This window comes from Myotis nattereri (genome assembly GCF_964212035.1).
Source record: "Myotis nattereri genome assembly, chromosome: 6".
In the NCBI taxonomy this organism is placed as follows: domain Eukaryota; kingdom Metazoa; phylum Chordata; class Mammalia; order Chiroptera; family Vespertilionidae; genus Myotis; species Myotis nattereri.
In genome coordinates this window covers 92,583,473-92,596,712 of record NC_138081.1, presented here as the reverse complement: position 1 = coordinate 92,596,712, position 13,240 = coordinate 92,583,473, and the positions used below count along the sequence as shown (strand labels likewise).

General features: G+C 39.2%; 1 protein-coding gene across 4 annotated transcripts in view; it reads left to right on the top strand.

The window, feature by feature from the left end:
- The window catches only part of RGS17 (regulator of G protein signaling 17), an 84,000-nt gene extending 70,760 nt beyond the window's left edge, over positions 1-13,240 (top strand). For all 4 annotated transcript variants that reach the window (XM_081093894.1, XM_081093895.1, XM_081093893.1 and 1 more), the window contains one exon: positions 12,086-13,240. In XM_081093894.1, coding sequence (XP_080950020.1) covers positions 12,086-12,274 — 189 coding nt within the window. In that variant the 3' untranslated portion in view covers positions 12,275-13,240. The remainder of the gene's footprint in view (positions 1-12,085) is intronic.

Here is a 13,240-nt window from a genome sequence, read left to right as displayed (position 1 = left end):
CCAGAGGGATGTCTGACTGCCATCGTAGGCCCAATCCCCCAGGGAGCAGGCCTAAACCAGCAGGTGGTCAACCCCTGAGGGGTCCCAGACTGCGAGAGGGCATAGGCCAGGCTGAGGGACCCTCCCCTCCCCCCCGAGTGCACAAATTTTTGTGCACCGGGCCTCTAGTCTATATAATAAAAGCCCACCAACCGTGATGTTGGAAAAACCAGAACGACTGGTCGCTATGACATGTACTGACCACCAGGGGCAGACAAACATTGCAGGAGCTGCCCCCTGGTGATCAGTGCGCTCCCACAGCTGGAGCTCTGCTCAGCCAGAAGCCAGGCTCAGGGCTGGTGAGCACAGTGGTGGTGGCAGGAGCCTCTCCCCTCTCTATGGCAGTGCTGAGGAGCGGGAGACAAGCAGTAAGGAGTGAGCAGGCAGGCTGTTAGGAGCAAGGGGTCCCGGATTGTGAGAGGGTACAGGCTGGGCTGAAGGAATTTTGTACATTGGGTCTCTAGTTATACATAATTACAGAGTCTTACCCAATCCATTTCTCTTCCCAAAATATGTAATACTTAATATGTGTCATCCTAAAATGATAATTGCCTAGATTATCAGTCCATTCCTTTGTACAATCTAGATATCATCTTAAAATGATGACTATTCCATTTTAAAATAATGTTAGTAAAAAGAAAACTTAGTTTCTGTTAAAAGTATATATAGTTTCTTTACTTTAGTCAACATTTTCTAATTTTTAGTTTTTTATGGGAAACACTTTCCCATTGTCCTCACAGATCCTGATTTCCATATGTCACTGAGCTTTGCAAAATACTTAATTTTTCACAAAATTACTTCTTCTTTGAGCCATAGTTTAGCAAAATCATAGTTATTGATTATTGAAAGATAAACTATAGGATTTTCATTCTCTTTGTGAGAGTAATGGAGTTTTGTTCTAGCATAATTTAGATTTGAACTTGAGTTTCCCACAAGTCATTAAAATAATATTTCCTGATCACAAACACAATCTTTGCTAAATTAAATAGACTAATATTTAGTGTAATAGTCATATCTATGTTCTCCTTTACTTTTTTAAACCTGTAATTAGGTCATACTCACTCTCTAATATTCTGAAAATACTACAAAGAGAGAGAGAGAAAGAGAGAGAGAGAGAGAGAGAGAGAGAGAGAGAGAGAGGTAAAATTTAAATTTTTATCATTGTTACTTGTAAATATGCTGACTTGTAAAGAACATAACATAGAATCTAAGTTTTGGACTGTATGAAGTGCCTTTGTTTAGCCAGTTGATTGCCTTCCTGTCAACATAGTAATCAAAAAGGGATAGTCAAATGGGGGTTTACAGTTGTGAATACAGGAAACACAGGGTTTATTCTTATATTAATAATTTATTAATTATTATAAACCTACTTCTGCCCACTCTTGTATTTGGTTATTGTTTTTCAGCAAAAACAAATAAACCAAAACCATTAGGTATTTGCCATTATAAAAGACAATGGTTAAAAAGTTATGTGTTGAGCCACAGTGTAGATATAGTATATATTTACGCTTGAACCATGTCAAATGGCTTAACTCACTGATACAGTATAGCATGCCCGTTGTAGCTATCCCAGAGCCCTTTCCAAACTCTTACATCTCTCTGACCTTTCTATCCATTTCTAGTCAGCCTCAACACATTACCCATTATCTGACAATACTGAGTTATCACCCTTTACAATTTGTTAGCCTGCGCTGGAGAGAGCACGTAGCATTGAGACAGCCCTGACTGGCCAGCGGTGGGGCACTGGACTGGTATGCAGGTGCACAGGATTCTAGTCCTGGCTCTGCTTCACCTGCCTGAGGGACGTGGATAGATTAGTTCTCTAAATTCAAAAGGGGCACGGAGAGGAGTAAACCAAATCGGGAACCGCAGCTGCAAGGCCCTTGGACTGCTACTCCACTCTTCCCCCAAATGACACGGTTAATAAATCCCGGGCCTCCTAACTGTGTCCCCAGATTCAACCTCAGAACATCTCACAACACTGTTCTCCGAGCAGCCACCACACACCAAGTGGGGTCGGAATCTCTTCCCATTGAGGGGCTAGATAATCTGGCCTTTCTGCCTCTGAAATTTGGTAACTGCTTCCCTTTAGTCCAAATACTTTAAAGAATATGAACATCTGAATCCTTTATAAAGTGGTCGTGAGTAAATACTAAAAATTATCAGGATTTCCTTCTTAACCAGAACTTCATTTTTCTCCACGAGACTTTCATTTTATATTAACTGGGTTGAGTTAATAATGTTTCACTTTGTTAAATGTAGAGAAAGTCTACATTTTTACAATTATTCATATGTATATGATTTATTTATTGCATGGAGACAGTATGCTGAAAATTGCATTGCATTGTTTGTTTTAAGAGCACGTGTTTATGGACTTTTAATAATTCAAACATTATGTTATAAAATAGATGCTTGCAGTCAGGAGTCAATGTAACTACCATTTCTTGCAATAGCATACATTTTAAGAGGAGAAGGGCCAAATTTTAAATTAAAAAATATACTTTAAAAAAACAAATAAAAAATAGCATTTCCTTCAAAATTCAATTTTCTTTTTTATGCAATGTCCTCAAAGAAAAAAACAAATGGGGGCAGTAAAGAGGAATTTCGGGCTAATGGCATCCCTGCAGCACATGGCAGATGCTGCTGGCAGCTTATATTTATTACGTATTGAAAAGACAAACCCAACAAAGTACAGAACTTTAATAAAAAGTCTGCTTAAAGGTATTACCAGCCATAAACAGCAGGAGTTATAGAACAAAGAAATCATTATAAATCCCTGCAACAAATGTAAGGCTTTTATCTGCATTGATGAAAACTATGTGTGTGGAGATATCTACAGATTCTCTTAGTGATGGCATTGTCTTCAACCAGGGCTGCCATCTGCCACTTACCATCCAATGACACTGAGCAGCTCACTTCAGTGCTCTGCAGCCTCAGCTTGTTTCATAAAGTGATGGCATGGAAAAAGCTCTAAAATCTACAAAATCTATCTGCATGATAATTTTTATAGCAATAAGAATTGTTTGCTTTTTCTGATTTCATCCTAAATTTCCAATTGCTATCCGGGAGGGGAAAAGCAATAAACCTAAACACTAGAATTATCTAAAAAAAAAATGCATGTGTGATAGGCATGTGGATTCTATGTGGACATGTATATTCCTTTTCAAAAAAAAACAACTATGTGAATTTAGCATTTTCAATAATTTGCATCAGTTTTTATAAACAGGATTCATTTGACTATATTTTCTTAAATTCATTTCTTTGCGCATGCATATCATCATTCAAAAATACTTTATCAAGTGCATGCATATTATCAAGTATTTCTTTTTTTTTTTTTTAACAAGTATTTCTTATGAGCCAGGTCGCAGGCAGGTTGTCTGGAATATGATAGCGAACAACAACACAAAACCATTGGCCTATCCCTATGGAGCACACATTTTTGGAAGACGGACGAATCATGTCCAAAACAAGTGACTAAAGGTTGTGATAAACATATGGTGGAGGTAGAGGTCGAATGATGTAGTTTAGAATAGGGGTAGTCGGGTAAGGTCACTCTGATTAGATAAAATTAAACTTGTTACAAAGTCTAAATACATTGGGTTTGATCAAAAAAGTGTCATCATACTTATGGCCAATTATTGTCACCTAACATTGGCTTAAACTTTGTAGTTGGTGAAATGGTCAATGGTCTTACTATTTTATTCCAATATGAGTCTCAAAGTAATATGTTAGCCAGTAGGACAGATGGCATAATTTTATAGCAAAGAAAACTTATTCCTAAGAAAGTAAAACGGACTCTTCGAGGCCATTAGAATTGTATTCTTGTGGAGAGAGAACATAAGCCCAAGGTCTTCTGATTCCAAATGCGGTGTTCTCCCGACTACAACATGCTGGTTGGTTATTCCATTGTCTAGTACTTTCTTCGTGACTATAGATTCCTATGGACCCCACCTTAGAACTTGAGGCAAATGAGAAATAGCAACCTTCACTGCATGCCTGAACTTGGACAAGCAAGGTGAACTGCCCCATCATCTAAACCCTAGCAAGAATATGGCTACTGCCCTTTATCCTACCAATGATCTGTGCTCCAAGAACTAAATGCCAACAAGTGTTTGCAGGCTGTGATTGTTTTCAGTAGAAATAATGGACACAAAATACGGCTAAAAGTGCTCATGGTAAAAATTTCTCAAAACAGATGGGAGAATCAGCTATTTAAATCAGTGGTTCTCAACCTTCCTAATACTGCGACCCTTTCATACAGTTCCTCATGTTGTGGTGACCCCCAATTTCATTGTTACAAATTGAACATAATTAAAGCATAGTGATTAATCACAAAAACAATATGTAATTATATATGTGTTTTCCAATGATCTTGGGCGACCCCTGTGAAAGGGTCGTTCGACCCCCAAAGGGCTCGCAAGCCACAGGTTGAGAACCGCTGCTTTAGATGTATAAAATTTATAAACGAATATATCCAGGGACAAAAGCTATAATCAGTAAAATTTAATATGGATTTATAACCAAAAAAGAAAAAATCTTTCAGTATTTTACCTAGAAAAGAATTCTAAATTAAACAACTTCAGTAAAATTAAACTGCAGAAAAAATGGGAGGATCTTAATCATGATATGCAAAAAATTGTCTAAGGATTAACGTAACTTGCTTAATGAGGGGTGTCTATGAGGAAAAAGCACTTTCAGTGAAAATTCATTTTAGTGTAATTCTGCCAAAAATCAGTCAAAATGTCTATTGCATCTTAATGGCTAGCACAGAAAGGCAGCACCCTTTTGGCAGTAATCATTTACCTTTTTAAAAAATATATTTTTTTTTATTGAATTCAGAGAGGAAGAAAGAGGGAGAGAGAGAGATAGAAACATCAGTGATAAGAAAGAATCGTTTATCGGCTGCCTCCTGCACACCCTACACTGGGGACTGAGCCTGCAACCCGGGCAGGTGCCCTGACCAGGAATCAAACCATGACCTCCTCGTTCATAGGTCAGCGCTCAACCATGAGCCACACCAGCCAGGCAGTATTCATCTTTCTTAATGTTCTCCTCCATAGGGTAGGAAAGCTGGTAGGAATAGGTATGGTATAGAACAGGGGTGGGCAAACTTTATGACTCGAGGGCCACAATGGGTTCTTAAACTGGACCGGAGGGCCGGAACAAAAGCATGGATGGAGTGTTTGTGTGAACTAATATAAATTCAAAGTAAACATCATTACATAAAAGGGTACGGTCTTTTTTTTTTTTTTTTTTTAGTTTTATTCATTTCAATAAATACCCGCGGGCTGTAGTTTGCCCACAGCTGGTATAGAACATAGTGTGAGCCAGGTTCTCCCAACTCACACTGGCAAGATTAGTCTTCATCCTCCCTCCCTTTACCTCCACATTCATGTTGAACCTGTAGCTCTCATTACATTTTCCTCCCAACTAGTTGGTGGAGTTGCCAATGGATATGTTTGTATGTACAAGTCACTTGCTTTTCTTCTTGCCTCTCTCCTACTCCCCATGGGAATGAAAGCTTCCAAGTTCACAGAGGCCTGTCACAAAGTCACTGATGCCTTTTCAGAGCTTCCATTGCCACCTCTCAACACTGCCCGCGTCTCCAGCACTGCTAATAACACTGCCAGTTAAATCCTGCCAAACCTACCGGTGCTGTCTTGTGCCCCATCCCACTTAAACTCTGGCATTGCTTCATTGCTGCACTGTACCCCTCCTTCTGCCACTTAGATGCCAGTCCCTGAGGACTAAGAAAAGAATTTCCATGGCCCAAGGGCAGCTCTGTCTGTGCTACTTAACTTTCTGTTCCTGTAGAATGAGTTTTTTACAGGAAACTCCTCAGTCCCTCCTGCACTGGACCCCACACACGATGGCCTCGTAGGCCATCCAGTCGTTCCTGAGTCCTAGGGGGACGATGGCTCAGCACCCATGCTGGGAGCCACTCCCACTAAGTTGTGTTAGAGATGTCCCACAGTCTGAAGCACAGAGATGCCACAAGATGAAACTATAGATTGTTAGACCCATGGGGTTTATCCTTGTTATTTGACCTCTCTACACTCCTTTTGACTGACCAACAACCTTTTCAAACAAACAACCAGATATGAAGGTAAATATTTTATTTTATTTTTTTCATCATCCTGTATGTATTTATGGAACACCTTTTACACATACTGCAGCTGGGAGATGGGGCGTACAGATTTAGTGTAAGACTTTGTGCAGATCTCAGTGAGTTTGTATTTTTAGCTTTCTTAATTGAATTTATTGGAGTTAAATTGGACATTGGTTAATAAAATGATGTAGATGTACAATTCTATCATACATCATCTGTATATTGTATTGTGTGTTCACCACCCCAAAGCCAAGTCTCCTTCCATTACCACCCATCCCCCTGTACATCTTCTACCTCCCCTCACTCCCCTTTCCCTTTGGTAATCACCGGACTATTGTCTGCGTCAACTAGTTTGTGTTATTCTCTTTTCTTTTTTTTTTTTTTTGCTTAATCCCTTCACCTTTTTTCACCCAGCCCCACAAACCCCGCCTCCCTTCTGACGACTGACAGTCTGTTTTATATCTATGAGTCTGTGTCTATTTTGTTTGTTAGTCCATTTTGTACATTACATTCCACATATAAGTGAGGTCATATAATGCTTGTCTTTCTCTGACTGGCTTATTTCACTTAGCATATGGTATTCAGGTCCATACATGCTGTCTCAAAAAGTAAGATTTCTTTATTTTTTATGACTGAGTAGTATTCCATTGTGTAAATGTACTCCAGTTTTTTAATCTACTTCTTTAAAGATAGGCACTTGGGATGCTTCCAGATCTTGGCTGCTGTACATAATGCTGCAATGAACATAGGGGTACATATATTCTTTCAGATTAGTATTTCAGGTTCCTTTGGGTATATTCCCAGAATTGGAATTGCTGAGTCAGGTGGTTCCATTTTTTATTTTTTGAGGCTGCACCAATATGCACTCCCACCACCACTACACAAGGGTTCCCTTTTCCCCACATCTTTGCCAATGCATGTTGTTTGTTGATTTATTAATGATAGCCATTCTGACAGTTGTGAGGTGATATCTCATTGTGGTTCTAATTTGCATTTCTCTGATGAATAGTGGCATTGAGTGTGTTTTCATATGTCTATTGGCTATCTGTATGTCCACTTTGGAAAGGTGTCTGTCTATTCAGGTCCTTTGCCTATTTTTTAATAGGATTGTTTGTTATTTTGGTGTTGAGTTATATAAATCTTTACAAAGTATGTATATAAACCCCTTATCAGATGTATCACTGGCAAATATGTTCTCCCATTTAGTAGGTTGTCTTTTCATTTTGTTTGATAGTTTCCTTTGCCGTGCCAAAACGTTTTAGGTTGATGTAGTCCCATTTGTGTATTTTTTCTTTTGTCTCTCTGGCCCAAGGACATATATTATTATTGATGTATAAAAAATGCAACTGATTTCTGGATATTTATCTTGTATCCAAATATTTTACTGAATTAATTTATCAGTTCTAGTAGTTTTTGGGTGGCATCTTTAGGGTTCTCTACATACAGTATCATGTCATCTGCAAATAATGACATTTTTACTTCTTCCTTTCCAAGGGAAGAATGACTCTGTCCTAGACACACAACTCAGTCTGTCCCAGAGTCTGCCAGGAGCCTTATCTCAGCAGGGCAGGACCCCTGGGAATCAGGAGGATGGGGTTAGTGTTTCTCTCATGAGGAAGAGGTGCTGGTCAGACCTGGAGGGAGATGGGGATTGTGGCCCCTTCCCAGAACCACAGAACTCAGCCTTTCCCAGATTCTGCCCAGACGTCTCCAGGGTGGAGTCATCATGAGTTGGTAGGATGGTCCAATGGGAGCCCAGGGAGTGGGACTAATGCAGTGGTTCTCAACCTTCTGGCCCTTTAAATACAGTTCCTCATGTTGTGACCCAACCATAAAATTATTTTCGTTGCTACTTCATAACTGTCATGTTGCTACTGTTATGAATCGTAATGTAAATATCTGATATGCAGGATGGTCTTAGGCGACCCCTGTGAAAGGGTCGTTCAACCGCCAAAGGGGTCGCGACCCACAGGTTGAGAACCACTGGTCTAGTGGATCTCACAAGAGGGGAGGCACCAGTGTAGTTCATGGGTAAGTGAGAAGAATAACCCCACCCCACCCCAAAGCTATACCATTCAATCACTGATACCCCCTGAGTCTGCCCAGACCTGTATACCCTGGCCCAGGCAGCTGACACATGGATGGGAGCAGACCAAGCCCTTTTCATGTCTCTGCTCTTCCTACCAGTCTTGATGTGGCTTCTTCTGTAAATCTTTGGTAATAGACTTCTCAGCAGGGCACATGCTCCATAGTGTGGGACAACATGAATTTCAGAGAGAGTGGGGCTATTATATTCCCCCAGGCTGATGCCATATGAAGGGGAATTCCCCACCCAAGAAAGATGGCATCTGTGGTGTAGGAGAGGGACTCAGCACAGGTATCCTGGTGGCTGTCCTTTCAGATGTCTCCCCAGAGCCACAAAACCCAGTCTATTCTCTTGTGACTCCAGTCCATTCTGCCATCCCTCGCTAGAATCCCAGTGTGAGTGACCCCAGATGAGATTTTGTGTGTTGGTTCTTTAAAAGAACCTGTGTCTCTAGCAGACTCCCATCTCCCTTGGCAGAAAAAATCTCCACCATTTTCACAACTAGACATTATATATACCTCTTCCTTGCTCAGGTGCTGTGGGCGGGGGGAGCCCCGTTTGGTTTGGGGACCCCATGCTTCTCAGAGGGAACCTTTGCAGCTGAGATATCCCTCTGGGAGCTCAGCCACCATCATGGGAGCAGAGCCAGCCCTTTTCATGTCTCGGCCCTTCCTACCAGTCTTGATGTGGTTTCTTCTGTAAATCCTTGGTCACAAGACTTCTCTTCAGCTAGTCTTCAGTTGGTTATTCAGGTTGATTCTCTGTATTTTAGTTGTGACTCCAGTTTGGCTGAGAGAAGGTAAGCGTAGCTTCACCCACATCACAGCCATCTTGGATCTTCCTAACTATTTTGCTTTTCATATGGAAATAGCAAATGTGCTTTTGTTGTAGATTACTAAACATTGAATGGTACTACTTTCTCTATTTAGCAAGTTATTTTATTTCTCTATCTTAAGATTTAAAAAAAGATAATATCATTCCAGCTACTGAAAAACTGTTATACTATATTCAACTATGTTATTGTTTCAGAAATAAATGACCTTCCTTCTTTATCACTAATCTAACGTTTCTCCGTTGTAACAAAAAGTTCTCCAGTTTGAAAGTAAAAGCACCTTTTATAAAAACAGTGGCACACACTCGGTAATACTTCACCTTATTATAATACCACATTACAGAGTAAGATCAACCAGTTTAAACTCCCATGCCAACATTTTCCTGTTAAGTAGAAACACAAATGGTATTTTTTAAATACAAAGCTGAGAAACATTTCTGTACTTTTTATTACTTTGTACTTGATGATCACTTCATATGGCAACAACACAGAGAATAAAACCCAGATGATATAATTACAGAATACTTTTCTTTTTACAATCCCTGACAAAGAATATATATATATGTATCAGCCAAGAGATGTTTCATTTTTGTTCTCTCTATAAGTTGGTCTAGCTAGACCACAGAAACTTAGTATGGATCAGTGTTTCCTAACAAATCCTCCCAAGGGTGTATCCATCCCAAGGGTATATCAATCAGCCCAGTTCCACATGGACTATAGAGCTCAGAAATCTGGGGACACCAAAATGTGAGTGGTGCATCATTTGGACTGTTTCCAACTCTGGGTGTAATTGAAACAGTGGATGGGACAAGAAGCCAGAACAAAAAAAGATTTTGAAAAATAATTGTGATGAAACACTTAGGTATAAATATGAAAGGTTTGTATAGACTTGAGTACATCATGAGACATAACTGTGGATCAGGGTGCCCTACTACTTGTAAAACAGTGAGCACTGAGGAAACCTATCAGGACTCAGTGATGGTCTGCCTCTTGCAGGGTTTTGCTAATGTGCCATTTCAGGGCAGAGCTTAGCTCTGTTCCCCGAACATGTACTTATTGAGATTAATCTTTCTCCACTTACCTTACCAACACGCCCTACCAGTTCCAACAGGATTAGCATTTAGTGAGGAAAACCGATGACGGAAACACTTACAGAATTTCTGTATGTTTTTCAAATAACATTATATTGATTAATGAGTGTTCTGAATTACTACTTATGTTTCTCCTTTCAAAGATTCCACTTCAAGCAATTATTCTGCTTAATTTGTTTTTTAACATTCGACTATGACTTTACTCATATTACTATGTTTAAGTTACATGGAAAGGACAGCCAAGCAGTTCTGCCCCGTTTCAGGAAAAGTTATCAATCAACACCAAGTACATGGTGACAAATAACAAGGAATGGTGACATCTTTGGGTCCAGGACAAGGAAGAATGGGCTCTGGTGCTATGATTCATCTCCAAGAAGAGTATAGCACAATGGCCAGCCCAAGCCATACTGACACTGAACCGTTAACACTGGTCTCAAATTCGGATCTCTTCTCTGAAGCTAGCAAATCAAGTGAAATAATTGGGTTAAAAAACATTTTAGAATGAAGCCCAGCTAAGTTTAAAAACCATGCTCTTGATACATTTTCCTTTCAAAATTTACATAAAACATACTTTCCCACTCTAAGAGCCCAGATTTTTTCCCCCTCACGCAGCCCACCATGTAACTGCAGATAGACTATTCTGCCTCAAGATGGAAAAGTAGGGGGGGGGGGCGGGAAATTAATAGCATCTGCATAATATTCTCTCTACACACTGTTGTTGGGTGGGAAATAGAAAATTTTTAAAAGAAAGGAAGAAATGTTCCATCTTAGATTCTCTTAACTTCTTATTCCGTAGTTTCTGAATCCGACTCTGATGCTAAGGTGACAGTGTAGACATGAAATTTTTGTTATCAGTGAAGGAGGCCAGGACAGAGAGGAAGTTACCTCTTTTTCTTCAAGAGTTATCAGATGGTACACGCTCCTCAAGCCCCTCACTGTCTCAGACTAGAGCACGCTGTAGGATCACAAGGCCTTCCTTGTAAGCTGGCTTTCTTCAGTGGCAAACTCACAGATCCAGCCTGCAGCTTTTACAGCTCACATCTCCAACCATGTGTGGCCAGGGAGCATGACCTGGTCTTGAACTTTCCTGTACTATAGGCTAATTACCTAACTAACTTGTTAATAAGAAATGCTCTGCCAGTGGCCTCTGGGGACAGGGTGGAGATGAGTTCTGAGTGGTTGGTCAGAATCATATCACAGTTTGGACAAAACAAACAAACAAACAAACAAAACAAACCCACAAAAATAAACAGATGGGTACCACCAATATGACCAAGGAAAATTCTGCCCATTTTTATAGTTGAAATTTTAAAGACCCTGAGGTTACTTCTGGTTTTTGGTTTGTCAAGGAGACCATGAGTGGCTGTGAAACCGGCAGCTGCCTCTGCTTAATCTTTAGCACAGAGATCTTTGCTTGCATTCCTATGGAAGGACTGTATTATAGTTTCCTAGGCCTTGCCAAGTAGACCTAAGACACAAAGAATCTCTACTGTGGTTCTGCTCTGTTAGGAACTTCCTTCTCTTGACAAAGTAGAACTTGTTGGGATATGAAACTATCAGCATTGGGTACACATGTCAATATTTTCCAGAGGACTATGCTCTGCAAGATATCTACCTTGTTCCATAAAGAGGGTCGCCCCAGCTGTCACATACTGGTAGGAGGGAATTCTCTGCTACCCCAAGAATAAATAGAAATTGTCAAAAACAATGTTTTGTTTTTTTGTTTGTTTGCTTTTTGTTTTTTAGTTCAATTTTTGATGGAGAACAGTATGCAAGGTTATATATAGCCTTGAAAAAGGTAACCTTCAGATTTAGGTAGCTGGATTCATCCTTTGGAATTTCTCTGAAGTGTCATGAACCTCTAGTTATTTCATTGAGAAAATTTGAAAAAAAATATGATTTAATGTATTGCTCTTATTTCTTTTTAGGTCAGTCTTGACTCTCGAGTTAGAGAGGTGATCAATAGAAATCTGTTGGATCCCAATCCTCACATGTATGAAGATGCCCAACTTCAGATATATACCTTAATGCACAGAGATTCTTTTCCAAGGTTTTTGAACTCTCAAATATATAAGTCATTTGTTGAAAGTACTGCCAGTTCTACTTCTGAATCTTAATTTTCACTTAAAGAAATCATTTTGGAGGGCTGGGATGGGAAATAAAAGTTGTCATATAACATCAGACACGGAGTTCCCGGAGAACTACAGTTTAGCATTCCTCAGGCTACTGTGAAAATAAAACCATATGGTCTTTGTCTCCATTTTTATCAAGGTTATCCATGGTTAACTTTGGAGAAAATACCACATAAAACAATGAATTGCCAAATTAAGTTTGTTTTACTCAACACTCATTCTACTTGCAAGCAAACTGTATTTGTAGTCCTATGACCAGTCTCCTAGTGTATTTCCAGAGACTGCATGTGCAAAGTCAAACTGCTTCTTTTGCCATGTAGTTGTTGTAATATTTAATCCAGTGACATAACTTATATCTGTATTTAAGGACTTTTGTGCAATATGGTCTTACAGAAATAATTGCCAAAAAGTTGGCTGTAGTTTGCGTTTTTAAATATAATCTAAGACAGACAAAGCCAATTTTTAAATTGTAAACAATAGTATTCAACATGCTATATACTGTGTTCAGTACACTCATTTTGAAGCCAATATATCTGTACATGAAAAAAGAGCTATTTATCTCTGTTTGTTGGGAAATCCCAGTGGGGGATTCCTCTGGTTGTTCACTGCCAAAACTGTGGCATTTTTATTACAGAAGCATTTGTTGTGTAAAAAATAATAAGATGAAAAGAGAAAAAAAGCACAAAATAATTTGAAGATCTTCTATCTCAATGACAAATCAAAGAATGATATTGTTTTTAATTGTAACAGAAGAAAATGAATCTATGTATATATCACATGTCCAATACTGTAATTAATTTATTAAAGGCTGGCTCTCCAGTTCTCAAACAGTTGTATAATGTATGTACTTTAGCAAGAAAAAATGACAAGCTTGATAACTTAGTTTTGAAATATAAGGAAAGGATCTAATAAAGGAATGCCTACATGTAGCATCATAAAAAAATGTTGATG